At 49.1% G+C, this 21,780-nt stretch overlaps 1 protein-coding gene across 1 annotated transcript; it reads right to left on the bottom strand.

Annotated features, from left to right (window-relative positions):
- LOC116644660 (carboxylesterase 3-like) lies at positions 1-19,806 on the bottom strand. Its single transcript, XM_032424412.1, is given in 10 exon segments — positions 1-354; positions 15,737-15,874; positions 16,251-16,334; positions 16,874-16,978; positions 17,079-17,232; positions 17,740-17,873; positions 18,040-18,110; positions 18,113-18,168; positions 18,252-18,456; positions 19,534-19,806. Coding segments are annotated over 10 exon segments (1,383 nt in total). The 5' UTR covers positions 19,616-19,806.
- Between the last annotated feature and the right edge of the window lie 1,974 nt (positions 19,807-21,780).

Here is a 21,780-nt window from a genome sequence, read left to right as displayed (position 1 = left end):
CTAGCTCAGGAAGGCCAGGATGCCGAGCCTATGCTGCCGCAGCACAAGCACCACTTTCTCGCGGGCGGCCAGTTCAGAGGCATCGTACGTGGAAGCGGAGCCCACGAGGAAGGCGCCTCCTGGGAACCAGACCATCACCCGGGCGTGGAAAGCCGAGGCCTGAGCGGGGCGGTGGAGTGGCTGAGCCGGGCGGCGCGCAGGAAGATGAATACTCAGCCGCAGCAGAGCGTCCCCAGGCGCGCGGGGGCGGTACACGGTCAGGTACAGACCGTCCTCGCGGAAGCTCAGCCACTTGGATTGTTTTCGCGTGTTGGGATACATGGAGGCGATCTGCCCCAGGCCTCCTGAAGCCCCCTGCGGCCACGATATGAGTTTGGGCCCAATGTGGTGGCCATAGAGCTGAGAATGGTTGAAAACCCAGGTTCCGCATTTGAGGGAATAGAACCAAAAGCAATTATTTAGGCAGAGTGTGTGTGTGTGTGTGTGTGTGTGTGTGTGTGTGTGTGTCTATCTGCCTGTGTCCGAGTGGCTTCCACTAGCGTTAGGGTCCAGGGGTGGGAGGCAGCTTGGCTTCCCCAAGATCCACCCCTCTGCCTTGAGCCTGGCCCCATGAGTCTTTGTGGGGAGAGGTTCCCTGCTCCTGTTGGAGAGGCTGTTGGTGCTATCAAGCCAGAAACCTGGGTACCCTGGGCACCTCCTTGTCTTTCATATCCCCTCCCCTCCCTCAGTCTCTGTTCTGCCTCCCAAACAGCTCTTAAATAGGCCTCCTCCTCTATTCCAGAGCTGCTGCCCTGCAAAGGCCATTACCACATCTGGCCAGGACACTGCCCCAGCCTCTTTATATCCCTTCCAACTCATCCTCCACAGAGGACTGATAGAAAACAAAAACCTGACCTTTTCACTCCCCACCTTAAAACCTTCCTGGGCCCCCTGTGTTCAGGATTAGGTCCAGATTCACCTGCACTGCCCCAGGCCCTCTCCCTCTAGCCTTCTTCTGGCCATGCTTTCCTGCAGATACACATGGACCCTAGCCTCCCACCTCTAATTCCCTTTGCCTCTGTCCCCTCTGCCAAATGCTTTCTCCTCTGCCTGGCAAACTCCTGCTCATGTTTAAGGCTCAGCTCAAGTGGTGCCCCCTCTGCTGGGCAGTTCCCCTCTGTGCTTCCCCAAAGCTCTATCCATGTTGACTATAGTACTGGGTTGCAGTTGAACCATGTACTCCCAAGGGGCAGGGATGGATGAGGATTTATCTGAGTCCTGGCACCCATGTGGACATTTGTGGAGCTTGGCTCTTGGGCCACCTCACCTTTTCTCCCTGCTGGCCGAGCCCTGAGAGTGGCTCTTCTCAATAGTTGGGGCTGGGTCCATCTGACTGGCTACAGGAGACCCTCTCTGCCTATTCTGCTCCATTCTCTGCTTGTTCCCTTGCTGCTCTGGCCCCAAACTAGTCATTATCCAAACTAGTCACTGGTCTTCTTCCCCTCTTAATTACCACCCCGTAGTCTGTTCTAAGCCATCCACAAATTCCTATACCTAATACTCTGTGTTCCAAACAGCTGTTGTCTGACAGGTCATGGCCAGTGTTCCAACAACTGACACCCAGACTTCAGTGCAGTGGATACCCCAATCTCTAAACCCCTGATCCTTGGGGCTCTAGTAATGGCTATCCCATGTTCTGTCACCTGATCCATGGGATTCCAAATAACAATCACAGAGTGTTCAGAATGTCTGGGCTTCTCTCAGTGGTGGTCATTGTTCTAATGACTAACACCCCAGCACTCTAGTAACAGTCATTCATGTTCTAACAGTGGATGCCCTGTTCTCAACAAATAGACACCCAGGGTGGTGGTTATAGTTTTTTTAACATTCTTTTTTTTTAAGATTTATTTATTTGAGAGAGAGAGAGAATGTGCATGAGCAGCGGAAGGAGCAGAGGGAGAGGGAGAGAGAATCTCAAGCAGAATCCACATTGAGTGCAGAGCCCTTGGCGTGCCTGATCTCATGATCCTGAGATCATGACCTGAGCTGAAACCAAGAGTTGGTCACTCAACCGACTAAGCCACCCAGGCACCCCTCCCCCCTTTTTTTCTAGAGAGAGAGCGAGAGGGCACCTGTGCTTGTGTGGGATGGGGGAGGGGCAGAGGGAGACAGAGAAAATCTCAAGCAGGTTTCACACCTAGCGCAGAGCCCAGCATGGAGTCCAGTGCAGGGCTTGATCTCACAACTCTGAGCTCTTGACCTGAGCCGAAATCAAGAGTCAGAGTCTCAACCCACTGAGCCACCCAGGCACTCTGGTGGTTGTAGTTTCTTAATATCAACTGACACCCAGGTTCTTACAGTAGACATTTTTCTAAACCCAGTGCTTTATCCAACTAATTGTTAATGATTGCCACAGAATATTCTGGACAGTGAGTTACTCAATGGTCTGAATAAATAATTAATACATTTGTTCTGGGTAAATACCCAAGCCCAAGGCTTCAAAAGGCAGTCATAATCTCAACATGCTCATGTGACTCAGGGTTTGAGCCTTGCTAGAGATTGCATTAAGATTCTTGGACATTAGGGCGCCTGGGTGGCTCAGTCGTTAAGCGTCTGCCTTCAGCTCAGGTCATGATCCCAGGGTCCTGGGATTGAGTCCCACATCGGGCTCCCTGCTCGGCAGGAAGCTTGCTTCTCCCTCTCCCACTCTCCCTGCTTGTGTTCCTGCTCTCACTATCTGTCTCTCTAATAAATAAATAAAATCTTAAAAAAAATAAGATTCTGGGACATTAAAACTGAACCTGAGCCTGTGACCTCCCCATCTTGGAGCTTCTTCTGCAGCGAAGGGTTGGATGTGCCATGTGGGCTTGTCCTTGGGCTCAAGTCCCAAGTGAGAGGGAAGAGCTCAGGGTTCACTGAGTATGGTGTGTGTGTGTGTGTGTGTGTGTGTGTGTGTGAATGAGAAAGAGAGAGGGAGAGAGAGAGAGAGAGAGAAAGAACAAATGAACTGCTCCTCACATACTTTTAGGACAACTCAGCTCCCCAGAAGGTGCCAGGGGCACATCAGTGAGCACCTCCTCCTTACCTGGAGCTCTCCCACGAGAGAGCCAAGAACAGAATTATCAGTGCCTTAAACACCATCTGGGCCAATTACTTCATTATATAGGTTTGGAAACTGAGGCCCAGAATGGGCCCCTGGCCCACTTATGGCTACACAGTGGACTCTTTTTAGTGAGTTGTTCAAACCCTGACACAGAGGCAGGCATTGGTCCACCGCCCTCCTTAGGGTTTGCCCACCTTCCAGACAGTAGTCCTTTGGCTCTTACGCAGGGACATAGGTGGTGGCATTTCTGATTCCTTCCCAGGATTCTGGGGGCCCTGGGGCAGTGAACCTGCAGGCACCCACAGGAGGTCTGGAGAAGAAGACTCCTAGGGAGACACCCATCAGTGTCAGATGCACCCATGTGCATCTATTTTCCTTGGAGGGTCCCATATTTGGTAACCACTAGAGGTTCTTTGGTGTGCAGGGTACCTAGGAAGAGAGGAGAAGGGTCACTCTGGCCCCTGAAAGAACTCTGGCCCATCTGCCATGGCACCAGTTGCAGCTTGAAGCTTTTCACAATTGCGTACTTGCCCACTTTTTCTGTGTTTCTCTCAGTATGTTTCTCTATCATTATTTAAGATTTAAGATTTCAACACTATGTTGGTAGGTGTGTAAAGGTTCATGTCATATAAAATATTTTCTGTCATTTAATGCATCATTTAATGTCAATATCATTGTGTCATTTTGATTCTGCTTGTCTGATATTGATATTACCATATCTCTTTCTTATTGCTAACATTTACCTGGCATACTTCTGGGAAGAAATCACATACATATAGGCATTCTCATTCATATATCTACTCAAATTAATACTCACATGTACATACAAATCTACACATACATAGGTACATACAAGCTCAGCTCATTTACAATGAAGCATGCAGAAATGCAAGAGCTAAATGCACACCCATATGCATACATACATATGCATGTAAGAACAGTTATATAAAAGTTACAGTGTATCCATATGTAGCATACATTCATTCACATGTTACACATAGGCACACAGACACACTACAAGAAGATCTACACCTTAGCCAGCTCTTGGACTGAATATGAACTAGACCAAGTTGAATTTACCCTCTGCCTATGGCACTTCCTCCTCTTCTGGGCTCTCATCCTGCCCCACTCGTGTTGCCAAGTGTCACTTAGGCCCCACATCTGTTGCCCTTTCCTGAAGCACCCTTGTCATTTCTTCCCCTCCTTTATCAAAACTGAATTGTTCTGTGCCCTGGTCCCCTGGGGTTCACTCTGCAAATGACAGAAAGCAAATATGATCCAAGTATTACTGAACTTGGCTGTGTATCAGAATCATGTGGGGGAAATCATTGTTAAAACCCAGGTTCCTAGGCCCACCCTCTGAATGAGAATCTCAGGGTTGCATCAGGAAAGTGATTTACAAACACCTCCTGGTTTTGGGAATAGCATTTGGAGTTGGTGTGATAGAGGACACACTCCAGCTGCAGGTGGCCAAAAGTACCTCTCTGCGCATGTCCCCAGGTCTCTGCAGGGCTGACGAAAGCAATATCTGAGCACAGAGGGGTGGTTGTAATGGTGAGCCCGCAAGCACGTAGGCAGGACAGTGCGGGCAAAGGGTCATCTCAAATCTCCTATGTGTGCTGTTCTTTGCAGTTTACAAAGCCTTTTCACATGGTCCTGCCATGTGAGCTTCTCATTGGCCCTGGGGAGAGCTGGGGGAGGCCTATGGGCCCAGAGAGGGGCAATGACTAGCCTGAGGTCTCATAGGACAGAGCACGGAGGCAGAGGTCTGCCACATTATCTGGATTTGCCCTGAAGCCTGGGTCCACTCATGATCAACTAGCCAACGACCATGAGTTACTGATCCTCTGGCGCTGTGCCAAACACTTTACATGGACTATCTCACCTTGTCCTCCTAAAACATGTAGATGGTAATTGTTATTATTATTGCACCATACATATGTGGCAATGGAAGCTCAAAGGGGTTATATAACTTGCTTAAGGTCACACAGTGAAGCTCTCCTCAGAGTTTTGCTCTAAGCAGTGTTGTTTTGCTCTCCTCACTCCAGTCTCTGGGGGCACCTAAGCATGCAGCAGAGTGCTCTATACCCCTGAACAAGAGCTGCCTTGGAGTGGTCTTTTTTTTTTTTAAAGATACCTCACTTTTTTTTTTTTTTTTTAAGATTTTGTTTATTTATTTGACAGAGAGAGACACAGCGAGAGAGGAAACACAAGCAGGGGGAGTGGGAGAGGGAGAAGAAGGCTTCCCGCTGAGCAGGGAGCCCGATGTGGGGCTCGATCCCAGGATCCTGGGATCAAGACATGAGCCGAAGGCAGACGCTTAATGACTGAGCCACCCAGGCGCCCCTTGGAGTGGTCTTCATCGCAGCCTTGTTATCCAGAGACAATAGGTAAGCCCTTATGACAATATTCCACCTTTTGAGTAGGCATAAAATGTTAATTAAAACCAGGAGTTAAGGGGTGCCTTGGGGGGTTCAGTTGGTTAAGCATCTGCCTTCAGCTCAGGTTATGATCCCAGGGTCCTGGGATCGAGCCCTGCCTCGGGCTCCTTGCTCAGTGGGGAGTCTTCTTCTCCCTCTCCCTCTGCCTGCCACTCCCCCTGTTCGTGTTCTCTCTCTCTCAAATAAATAACAACAAAATCTTTTAAAAAATTGTTTATGTGATAAGTATCCTGTAGCCTTGTTGGCAACAACCTCCCCCGCCCAACATGACCAGAAGGGATGGGTGAGGAAGGGATGTTATATCTACATTATATAATATATATTACACGGTCAGTAATGGCATGTTCTGTAAGACTCTGTAGCAGCAGATGGCTTAATGTGGTGGTTCTGAGCAAGGCTGCTGGGTTTGAATTCCAGCACTGCCATTCATAAGCTGTGTGACCGTGGGAAAATCACTTACCTTCTCTGAACCTCAGTTACTCCATCTGTGAAATCAACATAATAATAGTACTTAACTCCTACAGTTGTAGTGAGGGTTAGATGGGCTCATGTAGGGAAGGCACTTAAAACAGGGAAAACCCATTATGTCAGCTGTTGTCATCAGTCCTTGGGAAAAGGCTGATGTCGTTCAAGAACTTGAAAAGGGCAGAATTTGAAATTATATATTAGTCATGGAGAGTGAACACCAAAACACTCCAAAGATGTCTGAAGTAACAGGAAGGATTAATGTCAAAATGGTGTCAGTGGTTGCCTCTGAGTTGCAGGCATTAGTGACCTTGATTTTTTTTTCTTTAACTTTTCCGTATTTTCTTTATCAACATTAATGGAGGGGGCGCTCAGTCAGTTGGGCGACTAACTCTTAATCTCATCTCGGGTGTTGATCCGGAGTTGTGAGTTCAAGTCCCATGTTGGGCTCCATGCTGGGTGTGGAGCCTACTTAAAAAAAAACAACCAAACAAAAAACAGTGGAGAGTTCACCATCAGTGTGGGGTTCAAGAGACTAGGGATGGGAGGACAGGGAAGGCAGGACCAAGGAAGTGGGGGTTATCAATAGTTCTGTCTGGTCTGGACCACAATCTTCTTTCTGGACCACATTCCCCTCCTCATCACCTCTACCAGCCTCCCCTGCGGGTTGTGTGTGGCCACATCAATAGGAGTATGGAGCCCCATTTAGAGGAGGTGACAGAGCTGCTTGTTTCTTCTACCTAGGATCTGACAAGTTTGGTTTACCTTAATGTAGTAAGCATGTGTCACTCAAAGCAAGGGCCAAGCTGGGGGATGGAGGACAAGGGAAGGGAGTGGTAGAGAAGGCAGACAAGACTGTGAGTCTACCTGCCAGGCCTGGGGGCCAGTCACATAGAGACTACTCCACTCAGCTGTGCAGCAACTTGGCAGTTCTTTTCTCTTTTTAAAAAATTTTATTTATTTATTTATTTGAGAGAGAGAGAGCACAAGCAGGGTTGGGGGAGGGACAAAAGGAGAGGGAGATGCAGACTCCCTGTTCAGCAGGGAGCCTGATGTGGGGCATCCCAGGACCCCAAGATCATGACCTGAGTAAAAGAGGCTTAGCTGACTGAGACGCCCACGTGCCCCACATCTTGGTCAGTTCTGGGTGGGCCTTAAGGTCTGGTCCTGCCAACACCTGGCTCTACTCCTGTCACTTCTCCCTGAGTAAGAAACAGCCTTTCACCTGGTCCATCCATATGGGGAGGAGTGTGGGCTAGGACTCACGTGGGCTCCATCCAGTGTTCACATGGGGCACAGGGAATGTCGAATGGGGAGCTGGGTCAGCCAGGTGGCCTTGGTGCAACGCTGTCTTAGGGTTAAGAATCTGTGATTCTGATATGTAGCACGAGGTGGCTCCTGTTCTGAGTCAGCCAGCATTCTGTTTTTTGTCAGGGGGAAGACCGAAGCCCCATCTGGTCCACTATTGGGCTTTACACATAAAGAGACATGTCTAACAAGTGAGGTGGAGTGTTCTTAGAGGCCAGATGACAGGGTGAAGTCACAGTCCTGGAGAGAGGAGACTTGCTTGGAGCTGGCCTAGCCGTTGGGCCTGGGGTGAAGGTAGAGGGCCTGGTTCTGGACCCACCGGGGTTCTAATGTGACCTCCCACCCGCAGGGGGCAGTAAAGGGTACCTGCGAGGGTGGAAGAATCCTCTCACTGAGCTGAGATCCTGTGCCCAGGCTGGTCAGGGATGACTCTCATCAGGGTATATCAAACATGGGGGGAGGTACACTTCTCTATTCCAAACAGCATCAAAGGTAGCAGCTGCAGACCCAAGGAGAGTGTGTGTCTGTTAGGATCGCACCCTTAAGGAATCTCTGGGACCTTCTGGCAAGCAAGGGTTCATAGATGACTAGCCCTGAGGAAGCCTAGAGGCCAGTGCCAGGGGTGAGGGTAGGAGAGTGTAGGCAACACCGAGCCATGGATGGTGGATACAGCTAGGACCCCCCAACCCCGGCTGCCAACAGGGGCGTGGCCAGTGTGCCTGGTTACCTCTGCATCTACACGCGCTGCCCAAGAAAACACAGACTCAGTTCAGCTCTGGATTTGATAACTTCTGGGGCGCCTTCATGGCCTGGAGGCTCCCAAACAAACGAAGTCCAAAACTTATACTCTGAAAACTACAAAACATTGTTGTAAGAAATTAAAACAGATCGGGGTGCCTGGCTGCCTCGGTCAGTAGAGCATGCAACTCTTGCCCTTGGGGTTGTGAGTTCAAGCCCCATGTTGGGCCTAGAGCCCACTGTAAAAAAAAATAAATTTATTTAAAAAAAGAAATTAAAGTAGATCCAAACGAATGGGAAAACATCCTGTGTTTGTGCATGAAAGGACTTCATATTATTAAGCTGGTAAAGTAACACTCCCCAGATTGATCTGTAGATTCAGTGCCATCCCTGTAAGAATCACGGCTAACTTCTTGGTAGAAATTGACAAGTGGATTCTTTTTTTTTTTTTTTTAGATTTTTTTTTTTTTTTATTTCTTTATTTGAGAGAGAGAGAATGAGAGAGAAAGCACATGAGAGGGGGGAGGGTCAGAGGGAGAAGCAGACTCCCCGCCGAGCAGGGAGCCCGATGCGGGACTCGATCCAGGGACTCCAGGATCATGACCTGAGCCGAAGGCAGTCGCTTAACCAACTGAGCCACCCAGGCGCCCCGACAAGTGGATTCTAAATTTCATACGGAATTGCAAGGAAGCTGGAATAGGTGAATCATGAATAAGAATAAAACAGGAAGACTCATAATTTCCTATTTCAAAACTTATTACAAAGAAATGGTAAGCAAGAGAGGGTGGTATGTACTGACATAAATCAACCATAGAAATTAATGGAACAGAATTGAGAGTCCCGTGCATATATGTATAAATAGACCCATGTATCTATGCGTGGCTGAGTTTCGACAAGGCTGCCAAGGGTGCCAAGATCATTCAGTGGTGGGGAGAATGGTCTTGTCCACAACATGGTGTTGGGACAATTGGATCGCCACATACAAAAGAACGAAGAAAATGAAGACAAGCCACGGAATAGGAGAAAATATTTGCAAATCATATAGCCGTTAAGGGACTTGCATTCAGAATATATAAAGGACTCTTACAACTTAACAAAAAAAAAGACAAACAACTCAATTAAAAATGGGCAAAGGATATGAAAAGATATTTTTCCAAGGAATATGTTTAAAAGGCCAATAAACATATGGAAAGATGTTCAACATCATTAGCCATCAGGGAAATGCAAATCAAAACCAAAGTAGATCCCACTTCACACCCACTGGGGTGACTGGAATACAAAAGTCAGATAGTAGATGTTGTCAAGGACATGGAAAAATCCAAATCCTCATAGACTTCTGGTAGGAATGTAAAATGTGCAGCCACTTTGGAATATAGTCTGGCAGTTCCTCCAATGATTAAACATAAGAGTTACCGTATAACTTAGCAATTTTACTCCTAGGGGTGTGTGTGTGTGTGTGTGTGTGTGTGTGTGTATGTGTGTGTGTGTGTGTATCTTCAAGAGAAATAAAAACATGTCCACACAAAAACTTGTACACAAACATTTAGAGCAACATTATTCCTAATAGCTACCAGGTAGAAACAACCCAAATGATGAATCAGCTAATGAATGGGAAACAAAATGTGATATATCCATAAAATGGAATACTATTTGGCCAAACAGAATGAAGTACTCATACATGTGACACCATGCTTATGCTAAGTGAAAGAAGCCAATCACAGAAGACTATGTCTAATAAGATTCCATGAATATGAAATGTCCAGAACAGAGAAGCTAATAAAGACAGAAAATAGATTAGAGGGGCGCCTGGGTGGCTCAGTTGGTTAAGCGACTGCCTTCGGCTCAGGTCATGATCCTGGAGTCCCTGGATCGAGTCCCGCATCGGGCTCCCTGCTCAGCGGGGAGTCTGCTTCTCCCTCTGACCCTCCCCCCTCTCATGTGCTTGCTCTCTCTCATTCTCTCTCTCTCAAATAAATAAATAAAATCTTTAAAAAAAAAAAAAAAAGAAAATAGATTAGATATGAAAAATCATTTCACTGTACACTTCAAGTAGGTGAATTGTATGGTATGTGAATACAATCTCAAGAAAGCAATCTAAGAAAAAGGGAAAGCTGATGTGAAACAGACTGACAATCCTGACATTTTGGCAAGGATTTGGATCGACCAGAACTCTTAGGCGTTGCTGGTGGGAGTGTAAATTGGTACAACCTCTTTGAAAACTGCTTGGCATAATCCACTCGAGTTGAAAGCTACAACACCATGACTCAGCAATTCCAAATCCCTCCACTAATTCCACGTGGTAGATATATACTGAATGAACGTGTCTGTATGCTCACCAGAAGACGTGTTAGAAAGTTCCTATCAACACCATTCGTAAAAGCCCCGACTGGAGACTACCCAAAGGCCTGTTAAGAGAACGGGAAACATGCCGTGGTGTATTCACACGATGAAATCCTGTTACAATGAGATTGAATGATCCTTGGATGCATCTCACGGACCTACTGTGGAGTGAAAGTAGCCTGACACAAAAGAGCATCTACTGTATAATTCCATTTTTATTCCATTTCCTGGAATCATAGGCTGTGTGATTCCATTTAGCAGGCAAAACTACCCTCTGCCATTGAGAATCGTATAGCCATCACCTTTGGAGGGGAGTCCCGGAAAGAGCACAGGGGAACTCGTTCCGGGGGCTAATAATATTCTGTTTCTTAATCCAGGTGCTGGTTACATACTGGTGTGTATGTGAATATTCATTTTATGAAAATTAATCAAACTTTATACTTAGGATTTGTGTTCACCTTAATGACTAAGCCACCCAGGCGCCCCAAAATGCTGTCTTTAAAATGAAATGTTGTTGGAGCGCCTCGGTGGCTCAGTCGGTTAAGTGTCTGCCTCCAGCTCAGGTCATGATCCCAGGGTCCTGGGATCGAGTCCCACATTGGGCTCCCTGCTCGGCGGGAACCCTGCTTCTCCCTCTCCCACTCCCCCTGCTTGTGTTCCCTCTCTCGCTGTGTCTCTCTCTGTCAAATAAATAAATAAAATCTTTTTTAAAAAATAAATAAGATAAAATGAAATGTTGTCTTTATATGTTACAGTTTTAAGGGCATAGTCTCTGGGTTCAAATCCCAGCTCTGCCACTTTCTAGGTGCATGACCTGGGCCTATTACTTAAATTCTCTGTGTCTCAGTTTCTTAATCTGTGAAACAGAAATGACAATAACCTACCTCATAGGATTATGAAGACCGAAGTAGCAAATACAAGGACCCTGACATTCAGTAAACACTGTGGAAACATTAGCTATTGAAGTTAGTTTCATGGCTACAAGGCTCTTTGTTAATCTTTGTGAAAACAGGAAGAGAAAACCCACAGATGAGTGAACTCAACGAGTGTATACCTAAAGGGGGATGTTAATTGCACTAAAAAATAAAGGACTAAACTAAAGGCCACAGTAGCTAAAGGTGCAAATGTCTTAAAAATGATGGTCTATAAGAACAATAGACCAAAATCAGTTGTGTTTCTACACACCAGCAACGAACATCTGAAGATCATGTGCAGAAAACAATTTCATTTACAATAGCATCAAAAACAAAATAACTAAGAATCCACTTCATTAACAAAGTGCAAGATTTATACATTGAAAACTCAAAAACATAATTGAGGGAAATTAAAGAGGACCTATGTAAATGGAGAGACATCCTATGTTCGTGGGTTGAAAGACTTCATCTTGTTAAGATGGCGATACTTCCTAAACTTATCTATAGATTCAGCGTGATCCCTATCCAAATCTCAGCCACTTTTTTTTTTTTGGCAGAAATTGACAAGCTGATCAGAATTCATATGGAAATGCAAGGGACCCAGAATAACCAGAACAATTGTTAAGGACTGATTTGTATCTCCACAAAAGGGTATGTACAATCATGACCCCCAGGACTGCAGAATGTGACTTTATTTAGACGTAGGGCCTTTAGAGAGGTAGTCAAGTTAAGATGATTACAAAGGTAATCAATAGGGTGGGCCCTAGTCCAATATGACTAGTGTCCTTGTAAAAAGGGACAATTCGGACACAGAGATGGATGGTACAGAAGGAAGACAATGTAAAGACAGAGGGAGAATGCCATCCATAAGCCAAGGAATGCCTGAAGCTACCAGAAACTAGAGAAGAGGCATGGATTCTCTCTTACAGTACTCAGAAGGAACCAGTCCAGCTAACACCTTGATTTCAGATTTCTAGCCTCTAAAACTGTGAGGCAATTGATTTCTATTGTTTAAGCGCCCCCACCTTGTAGTCCTTTGTTATGACAACCCTAGCAAAGTAATGCAGCAATCTTGAAAAAGAAGAACAAAGTTGAAGGACTTATACTTCCCCATTTCAAAACTTACTACAAAACTGTAGTAATCAGGATAGTGTGGTATTGGCATAAGGATAGACATATAAATTAATGGAATAGAAGTGAGAGTCCAGAAATAAACCCTTACATTTATGGTCAATGATTTTCAGTAAGGGCACCAAAACAATTCAATAAGGAAAGAAAGGTTTTTTAAACAAATGATTCAGGAACAGCTGGATAACCACATGCAAAAGAATCCCTAACTTAAACCATATACAGAATTAACTTCAAATGAATCAGACCTAAATATAAGAGCTAAAAGTATAAAATTCTTTGGGAAAAACATAGAGGTAAATCTGAATGACTTTGGATTAAGCAATCACTTCTTAGATATTACTCCAAAAGCACAAGCAACAAAAGAGAAAATAAATCAGACGTCATCAAAATGAAAGTGTTTTTTTAAAGATTTTATTTATTTATTTATTTATTTGAGAGAGAGAGAGAGAGCACGAGAGAGGGAAGGGTCAGAGGGAGAAGCAGACTCCCTGCTGAATAAGGAGCCTGATGCGGGACTAGATCCTGGGACTCCAGGATCATGTCCTGAGAGCCACCTAGGCACCCCAAAATGAAAGTTTTTTGTGTTGTAAAGGATACCATAACAGGGGGCGCCTGGGTGGCTCAGTTGGTTAAGCGACTGCCTTCGGCTCAGGTCATGATCCTGGAGTCCCGGGATCGAGTCCCACATCGGGCTCCCGGCTCGGCAGGAAGCCTGCTTCTCCCTTTCCCACTCCCCCTGCTTGTGTTCCCTCTCTCGCTGTCTCTCTCTCTGTCAAATAAATAAATAAAAAATCTTAAAAAAAAAAAAAAAAAGGATACCATAACAAAGTGAAAAGACAACCCACGGAATGGCAAAAAAGATTTGCAAATCATATATCTGATAAGGGATTTGTATCTACAGTAAATGAAAAACTCTTACAATTCAACCATAAAAAGACAATGCAATTTTAAAACGGGCAAAAGATTTTGAAAGACATTTCTCCAAAGAAGATATAAAAATGGCCAATAATCACATAAAAAGATGCTCAACATCTTAAGTCATTAGGGAAATGCAAATCAAAACCACAATGAGATACCACTTCACACCCACTAGGATGACTATAATCAAAATGAGAGCTAATGAATGTTGGCGAGGATGTGGAGTAATTGAAATCCTCATACATTGCTGGTGGGAATGTGAAATGGTGCAGCCACTTTGGAAAACAGGCAGTTCCTCAAATAATTAAACAGAGTTACTATAGGACCCAGCAATTCCGCTCCTAGGTATATAACCAAGAGAAGTTAAAACATATACTTGTACATGAATGTTCAGAGTAGGATTACCCATAATATCCAAAGAGGTAGAAACAACCCAAATATCTCTGAACTGATGAATGGATAAACAAATTGTACTGTATCTATACAAGGCACTATTCAGTCATAAAAAAGAAGGAAGTACTGATACATGCTCCAACATGGATGAGCCTTGGAAACATCCTATTGGATGAAAGAGGTCAGACAAAAGAACCCCACATATTGTAGGATTCTATTTATTTGAAATGTCTAGGAGGTACCTGGCTGGCTCAGTTGGTGGAGCACGTGACTCTTGATCTCGGGGTTGTGAGTCTGAGCCCCACTTCGGGTGTAGAGATCGCTTGAAATGTCTAGAACAGGCAAATCCACAGATTTGACAGAAAGTACATTAGTGGTTGCCAGGGGCTGGGGGGAGGCGGGATGGGAAGTGACTGCTAACAGGTACGGGCTGCATTTTAGGGTGATGCAAATGTTCTGGAATAAGATAGTGGTGATGGTTGCACAACTTTGTGGATATACTGAAACCCACTGAATTACATGCTTTTTAAAAGGGTAAATTTTATGGTATGTAAATTACATCTCAATAAAGTTGATATTTTAAAAATTATGGTCTGCAAATGCCGGTAAAGTTGTAATAAAACCTGTAGACTCAAGTTGCTGGCCGCAGTTTAAATCGGCGCAGCAATTTCACAAAGTGCTATGTGAGCGGCAATGCGTAAGAGATGGAGAGGTCTCCATGAGATGTATGGATTACTTTCCATAGCTAAAGCTTCCACCATGGATATTTAGTAAACATCTAGTCGGCTGAGCAATGTACGGTTGTGCCCATATGGATGACAGGGGGAGTAAAGAGAATGCCTGCACCAGCGAGGAGGTGAGCAGCCCCCTGAGCCACCCAATTCCTGAGAAACATCCTTGGCTACAAAGTCCCAGGCACAGCATTCTGCACCAGGCAGGCTTGCCCGGGTCTTGGGAGCCAGCCAGGTTGGCTCTTCCTCACCGTTCAATTCATGGCTCTCAGTTGACAGTGTGGGGCCAAGGCTGCCTGCCAGAGTCCAGAGCACTGTTTCCCCTTAACGTTCTTCTGCCATTACACACCCCCCCCCCCCCCCCCCGCACCCCTACACACATACTGCATACACACACCTGGCCTGGAAACTTCTACAAGCTTTTTCCTTGAATGTCAAGATTGCATGAGCCTGTCATCCAGCAAAAACCCAAATGTCCTTCCTGGAGAGCTATTCCAAAGGAAGAAATCAAAGGACAAAAGCTATGGACGTGCAGAGGTTCACTGCCCTATTAGCTTCGGTCGTAAAAACTAGAAAGTACCCAAGTGTGGAAACTGAGGAATATTATGATGGGACCCTCCCTTTGTGGAAGGTTTTGCAGCCATTAAAGTCAATCACCGTGGGGCGCCTGGGTGACTCAGTCGTTAAGTGTCTGCCTTCAGCTCAGGTCATAATCCCGGAGTCCTGGGATCGAGCCCCCCATCGGGCTCCCTGCTCTGCGGGAGGCCTGCTTCTCCCTCTCCCACTCCCCCTGCTTGTGTTCCCTCTCTCACTGTGTCTCTCTCTGTCAAATAAATAAATAAAATCTTTAAAAAAAAATTAAAAAAAAGTCAATCACCGTGAAGATGGGTAGAAGAAGGAGAATGATAGGAAAGATGCTCAGAAGGAAAGCATGATGTTAACGCTTTGTGTGGGGAGTTCTGTGCACCTGCAAGGGACTGGAAGGCACTTGGGCCATGATGTTTAGGCACAGAGTCATACTAACCTGTCTCATAGAGTTTGATGTATAAACCAGACACCAAGGCGAGAATATGCTGTGAATCAGTAACTGCCCAGAAGGCTACTTTGTGAAAATTAAGCTGGGTAACCTTAAGCAAGTCCCATAAACCTCTCTGAGCTTTACTTTCTCACCTATCAAATGGGAGTGTCATCTCATAGGTTGCAGTGATGATGTTGGGGTGGCAGAGGATTGGCTAGGGCAGGGCCTTAAAAGCACAAGAGCCAGAGGACACTCACCCTGGGGATGAGCCAGCCAAACTCGTGATTGTTGACACCCACGAGGAAGGGCACAGAGTGGAAGTGCCTGTCCCTCAAGAGTTCCATGGGGCTCTTGGGAAAGAAGGTGCCATCAACAGTGTAGGAAGCCGTAGTGTTCTGCAGGAGAAAGCAAGGCACGGGTCTTCCCAGTCAGGCCCATGCCTTAAAAGATGGCATGCGGGGGTCCCCCGGCTGCGTGCCTGGGTGGCTGAGCCTTAGAGGGGATAGAGGTCACCAGGGTTGGAGGACCAGGAGAAATAGGGAGACCAGGCAATGGATACTTCCAAGCAGACCTCTTTCCTAGAAGAGCTGGCCCTGCATTCATGCTCCCAGGCCTGCTTGGGCCCTCCATCCCTTCCCCTCAGGGGTGGCTGCCCCAACGCTCACCCCAGACTGCTGATTGCTTCTCTGCTCCCACAGGAGCTGGACGGACCCCTCTGCGCCATTGCCTGCCACCGCCCCCCGAGAGGTAGGCATACCACCTTCATGTTACGGATCTGCTCTTTGCCGTCTGCCGAAGGCACTGAAACATCTCAGCCGGAGAGGCAGAGCTGCAGCCCAGGGAGTCCGCGAAGCTCTGGGGACAGACAAGAGCCTGGCCTCTCCCTCACCCATCCACCCCCACCTTGCAGCCCTCTGCCTCCCACACACAACGGGTGTATCTGTGGGAAAGACGGGGCAGTGATGTCAGAGATGGGGCCTCGGGACTGGCCAGAGACCTGCCGCCAACCCTGAGAAGGCTTCTTTGCCCACCAGCTTGGGTGGTCCCCAGGCACCCCGTGTGTCCCCCATTACATCATACCGTCATTATTTGTGCGGGTAGCGGAGTCCCCTTCACCCCTCTGAGAACAGTGTCATTACCTAGTTAACCATCTTCCCAGAGCCAGCGGGCTCAGTCCAGTTCCGCAGAGTGAGTTAAGGAAATGAGACAGGGTTCAGAGAGGAGGGATTCCAGCACGGCCAGTGTGGCGGGGAGGGGACGACAGGGGCTGCCGAGGCCTGAGCCAGGCTGGGGAGTCAGCTCCCTACTGGTGACACCCCTCTGGGACTTCAGGGCAAGCAAAGGGTGGGCTGTGGCCGGCGCACGTGGGGTGAGAGAGGCAAAGAAATGCAGACCAGAGCCAGGACCCTTGGGTTAGGATCCATTGACGTCGGCATGGTGACGATCCCACTCAGAGCTATGGCCCTGTAGAAGAGCCCTGCAGCCAGCGGGGACAGGACCTGGGTGCCGTGTTGAGGACAGGGGGCTGTCAGGGGAGGGCAGAAACGCTGGGCGGTCTGGGGCCACGGGAGATACTCTTGCCAGCCTGTGGAGACTCACCAGGGCAGAGACGATGCAGGCGCCAGCCGAAGCGCCTAAGATGGTGACAGAGTTGAGGTCACCTCCAAAGGGGGAGATGTTCCCCTGCACGCAGTTCAAAGCAGCCACCGCATCTAGGAAGCCCCAGTTGCCAGGCGCATGCTCATCCCCAGTGCTAGGGGGCAGGGGGGAGGCGGTGGTTAGCGGAGGCGGCCGGGCTTCTCCTCAGCCTTTGCCCATTTGCTCCGAACCAGCCGCCGGGACGGCAGACCCTTCCCCTTTCCCCAGGTCCGGCCTGGCTATGAGGCATGCTTCGTAGCCCCCTGCCCAGCACGTGGTGTGGGGTGCCTAGCTGGGGGGCCAGCCACAGCTTAGTGCTCCTTGCCCCCGCCCCTTGCTGGGATCCAGGCCCCAGACCAGCCGTCAACACTTCCTGTCCAAAGGACCAAGTTCTCTGTATGCTTCTGGCTTCGGGAGAGCCCCTTCCCCAGAGGGGGGCGATGGGGAGCCTCCTTCTCTGCCCCGGACCGGCATTCGGGAAGGGTCCTTTGGTCTCCAGCCACCCTGCTTGCCTGAGAAATCTGCATTCAAGCTCTGGGCCCCTACCCTAGTTCCCCAGTTGCCCTCACAAGCTGGCCTCTCCCAGTGCCAGCAAAGCCCTCCCCCAGGCTGGCCACCTCACCTGAGGAAGCCAAGGAACCCCAGGCGGTACTGGCCGGTGACCACTACCACATCTCCGTAGGCGGCGAGGGCTGACCCGTCTTGGCAGGTGGCACCACCCGCCACCAGAGCGCCTCCATGGGTCCACAGCATGACCTGCAGAGAGGCCATGGGGCAGTGACCCCCAGCTCCTGGGACACCAGCTGCCCTCCCATCAACCCAGGGTATTCTTGGGACCCCTGAGGCAGTATGAGAACGGGGCTGGGGAGGGGACAGGCCAGGCGGAGCCGGATGTGCAGACAGGGCCCTCGGAGCTGCACACCGGCCGCCTGGCCCCTGCAGGGGCCTCAGCGGGGCTGTAGCTGTTGAGGATCAGGCAGTCCTCTGAAACAGGTGCTTTCCATTCAACACAGATCTGCTGTTGTCCATTCTCTCCAGATCCTGCAGACACCTGGGCCAGGGGGTCAGCCCACCAGCCCCGCCATCTGGATCCCTGCAACCTACCAGCTTGTCCACCTCCAAGGGGCTACTCACATCGCAGGGGCATTGCTGGTATCCCCCACACCCTCCCAGGACTGCGCTGGGCACGCGGCTGAGAATCGGCCAGGCCCCAGAGGTGCCTGGGCGAACGGGAGGCCCAGGAAGACATTCACCAGGCGGTCTGTGCCCCTCATGGCCACCTGCCAGCCTCGCACACGGCCCAGGGGGGTGTCCACTTCAGGCTGTGTGACCTCAGGCCCTGCGGGCAGGACAGAGCGCCAGCGAATGAGTTTGCAGCCTCCACAGGTGATGGTGGGGGGCCGGGCAAATGGACTCACTACACAGTGGTTCTTGGAGCACCTACTTTGTGAGCCCTGTTCTGAGCACTTTGCACACAGCACCGTGACTAACCTTCCCAGCAAGCCTGGGAGATGGGCCCTATGATGACCCCCCACTTTCTCCTCCCCCCTCGCAGGTCTGCCACTCTCCTCTAGGCCAAACCAATCCCCTGAGGGTGAACTAGGTTCTCCTGGGACCCACAGACCTGTCGTGGGGCTTTGGGCCTTGGGCTAGCCATTCACCCTCAGATTTCTCATCTGCTAAATTAAGTGTAATAACCATGTCTTTTCGTTTTCTTTATTTTGACACCTTGCAGACTCTGGAGGGACTGCGGGTTCCAGGGCTGGCCAGTTCTTAGAGATAGTAACTCACTGAAAGGTGTCTTTCAGATGCGAACCAACCAATCCAGAGCCCGTGCCCCCAGCCACCTCCTCTGGGCTTCTCAGATTCCCCACCACTAACCACCTGCCCTAATCAGCCCAGGGCCAGATACCAGATAGTGAGGGACCGCCCCATGCCCCAGAGCCCACTGAGAACATTGGAATTAGCCGATCCAGACCCTGCTTAGCCCCCTGGCCGCTTCTTTCTGCAAACAATAAAGGTTCTTGCCCACGTTTTCCCCTCCCCTGCTCTGCCTCCTGACTGACCCATGCTTCCCTGCATGCCGCTTGTTTCTAGGACCTGGGAGGAAACCTTTCGTGACCCTCCCTTCTGTGTCTGTGTCTTGCTGATTAATCAAATCCTGGGTGCCCTTTAAAACATAAGGACAATCATGTCCTCTGGCAGGCCTGCTCTGGAGACCACACACGACCACAGTGGCGGAGACCCAGCCCAGAGAGGATGCACACAACCCCTGGCATTTCTTGGAACTGAGGGCTTCTTCCCTGAGCAGGCTGTCCACCCCTCCCCGTCCCTGCCTCCCTCTTGCCCCTTCCACCCAAGTCCTCCCAGCAACCCTGAAGCTCCCCCCTCTGCAGGCTAAGCTGGCATGTCTTACCAGTGGCTGAAGCAGGGAATGCCAGGAGCAGACAGGGCACCCACAGCTGGACCCTGGACCCACTTCTTACCACTGTCCCCATGCTCCTCACAACTAACTGGGGGCAGAAGTGGTGGAAGGTATAAGAAGGCCCTGCCCTTTGGCACAACCAATCTCTAAAGGGTTATGTTATAAAAACCTCAGTGGCCCTGCGCATCTGGCTGGTGGCCAGCCCTAAGACCCAGTACCCAGGTGGGGGAAGGAGGGCTCAGTGCACTGCAGGGGCATGGGTGATGCGATATTTCATGAGGGGGGCGGGAAGGGGCGGGCAGGCAGGGGGGAAGGGTAAGAGTCTGGGCTTTGGAGCTCTGCAGCCCTGGGCTCAAATTCCAGCTCTCCTGGTTCAGTGAGCTCCACCAGACCCCGTGTGCTCATTTCAAGAGACACACGCCACTGATCTGAGGGAGTGGTGGCCAGTGACTGGGCTGAAGTTCCGAGGGAGCCCATGGCTCGGGGCAGAGCTGGTGTCCAGTCCTGCTGGCCAAGGGGGTGCCTGAGCACTGATGTTGGATGGAGGGAACTGAAGGTGATGCTCTTTGTTGTTGTTGTTGTTTTTAAATTGAGATTAAATTTATATAACATGCAATTAACTATTTTAAAGTATATAAATCGGTGGCACTTAAGTGTATTTGCAATTTTGTGCAATTACCACATCTCTCTAGTTATAAAACTCTTTCATTGCCTCAGCAAAATATCCCATACCTGTTCAATAATCGCTCCCATTGCTACGCGCCCCCATCCCCTGATGACCTGATAACCATTCGTCTGCTTTCTGCCTCCCCGGATTTTACCTACTCAGGATATAGCACATAATAATAACCAGGCAATATGCGACCCTTTGTGGCTGGCTTCCTTCACTTCGCGTAATGTTTCTGAGGTTCATTCAAGTTGTAGCACATATCAGTCCTTCGGTCCCATTTTATGGTCGAATAATAATATTTCACTGTATGGCTATATCACAATTTGTTTTTCCATTCATTCAATGATGGGCATTTGGGTGGTTTCTACCTTTTGATTATTCTGAGTAATACTGCTACAGATACCCATGTACAAGTTTCTGTGAGTTCCTATGTTTTCATTTCTCTTGGCTACATACACTTAGGAATGGCCTTGTGGTCACCTGGTAATTCTGTGTTTAATGTCTTGAAGGACCGGCAAGCTCTTTTCCATTGTGGCTGGCTGATACCCTTGTAAAGCCTCAGGGCCTTGGGCCTAGGCGGCCCTGCCACGGGGCCCCAGGACTGAGGATGCCCAGGGTGTATTTTGGGCGTGATTTTCTCATGTCGGCCCCCTCTCTTGAGGCTCCTCAAGTGACAGGGCAGAAGCAGGGCAATGCCCTCAAGAGGCCCTCGGGCTCCTGGCGGGAGGATCTGAGGTCTGCAGGTAGAGAGAGTGGAGGAAGAGGAGCAGGAAGCTTCTTATTCACAACTCAAATCCTACTCCGCATCCCAGAATGACGTGATTTAAGGGCCAGACCTCCTGCGTTCAAATCCGGGCCCTGCCGAGCACTGGCTGTGTGACTTTGTACCCAGAGCCCTGGGTCTGGTTTTGTCGTCTGGGAAACAGTGATGATTCTAGGAAGCACCTCACGGGGTCTGAGGTTACATGTGTGAAAACACAAGACACGGAACCAGAGCCACTGGAAGTCTGTTCTTGCCTCAGGCCAGGCGTCTGTCAGGGTGTCTGTCTCTCTGGGACAGCCTCTACCCCAAATAAAGGCAGGACTCACCTCTGGGCCTTAGTGTCAGGACCACGGCTGGCCAGGAGTTGGGATGGTGGGGGGGATGTGTGGGGAGTGCGGGGCACTGGCAAATATTTACTGATTCGAACAGAAGTGCTGGCTCAGTGAGGAGCTGGGTGAGGGTCATGCCTAGACAAGATGCCAGATTCTCTCCTGGGGTTCCAGCTGGCACTCAGAGCTGGAGGGGCCCAGGATCAAACTTCCCTCCCGGATTGTCTCTGGCAGGCTTCCAGGTGGGGCCCATCTCTCTCCCTGCAGCTTGATCCATAGGTACATGCAGGAGAGCACGAGCAAGGACGGGAGAGAGACAGAGACAGGGACAGAGAGAAAGACACTGAAACGGGGAACCAAGCACAGTAAGATACCACTACACACCCACTACAATTCATCAACGGTAGAAGACTGATAAGACCAAGTGTTGACAAGGCTATGGAGCAATTAGAACCCTCATAGGTGGCTGGTGGGGG

Source organism: Phoca vitulina, unplaced genomic scaffold (genome assembly GCF_004348235.1).
Source record: "Phoca vitulina isolate PV1807 unplaced genomic scaffold, GSC_HSeal_1.0 scaffold30, whole genome shotgun sequence".
NCBI lineage: Eukaryota > Metazoa > Chordata > Mammalia > Carnivora > Phocidae > Phoca > Phoca vitulina.
The sequence above is the reverse complement of the archived record's forward strand: the minus strand, read 5'-3'. Positions and strand labels throughout refer to the sequence as shown.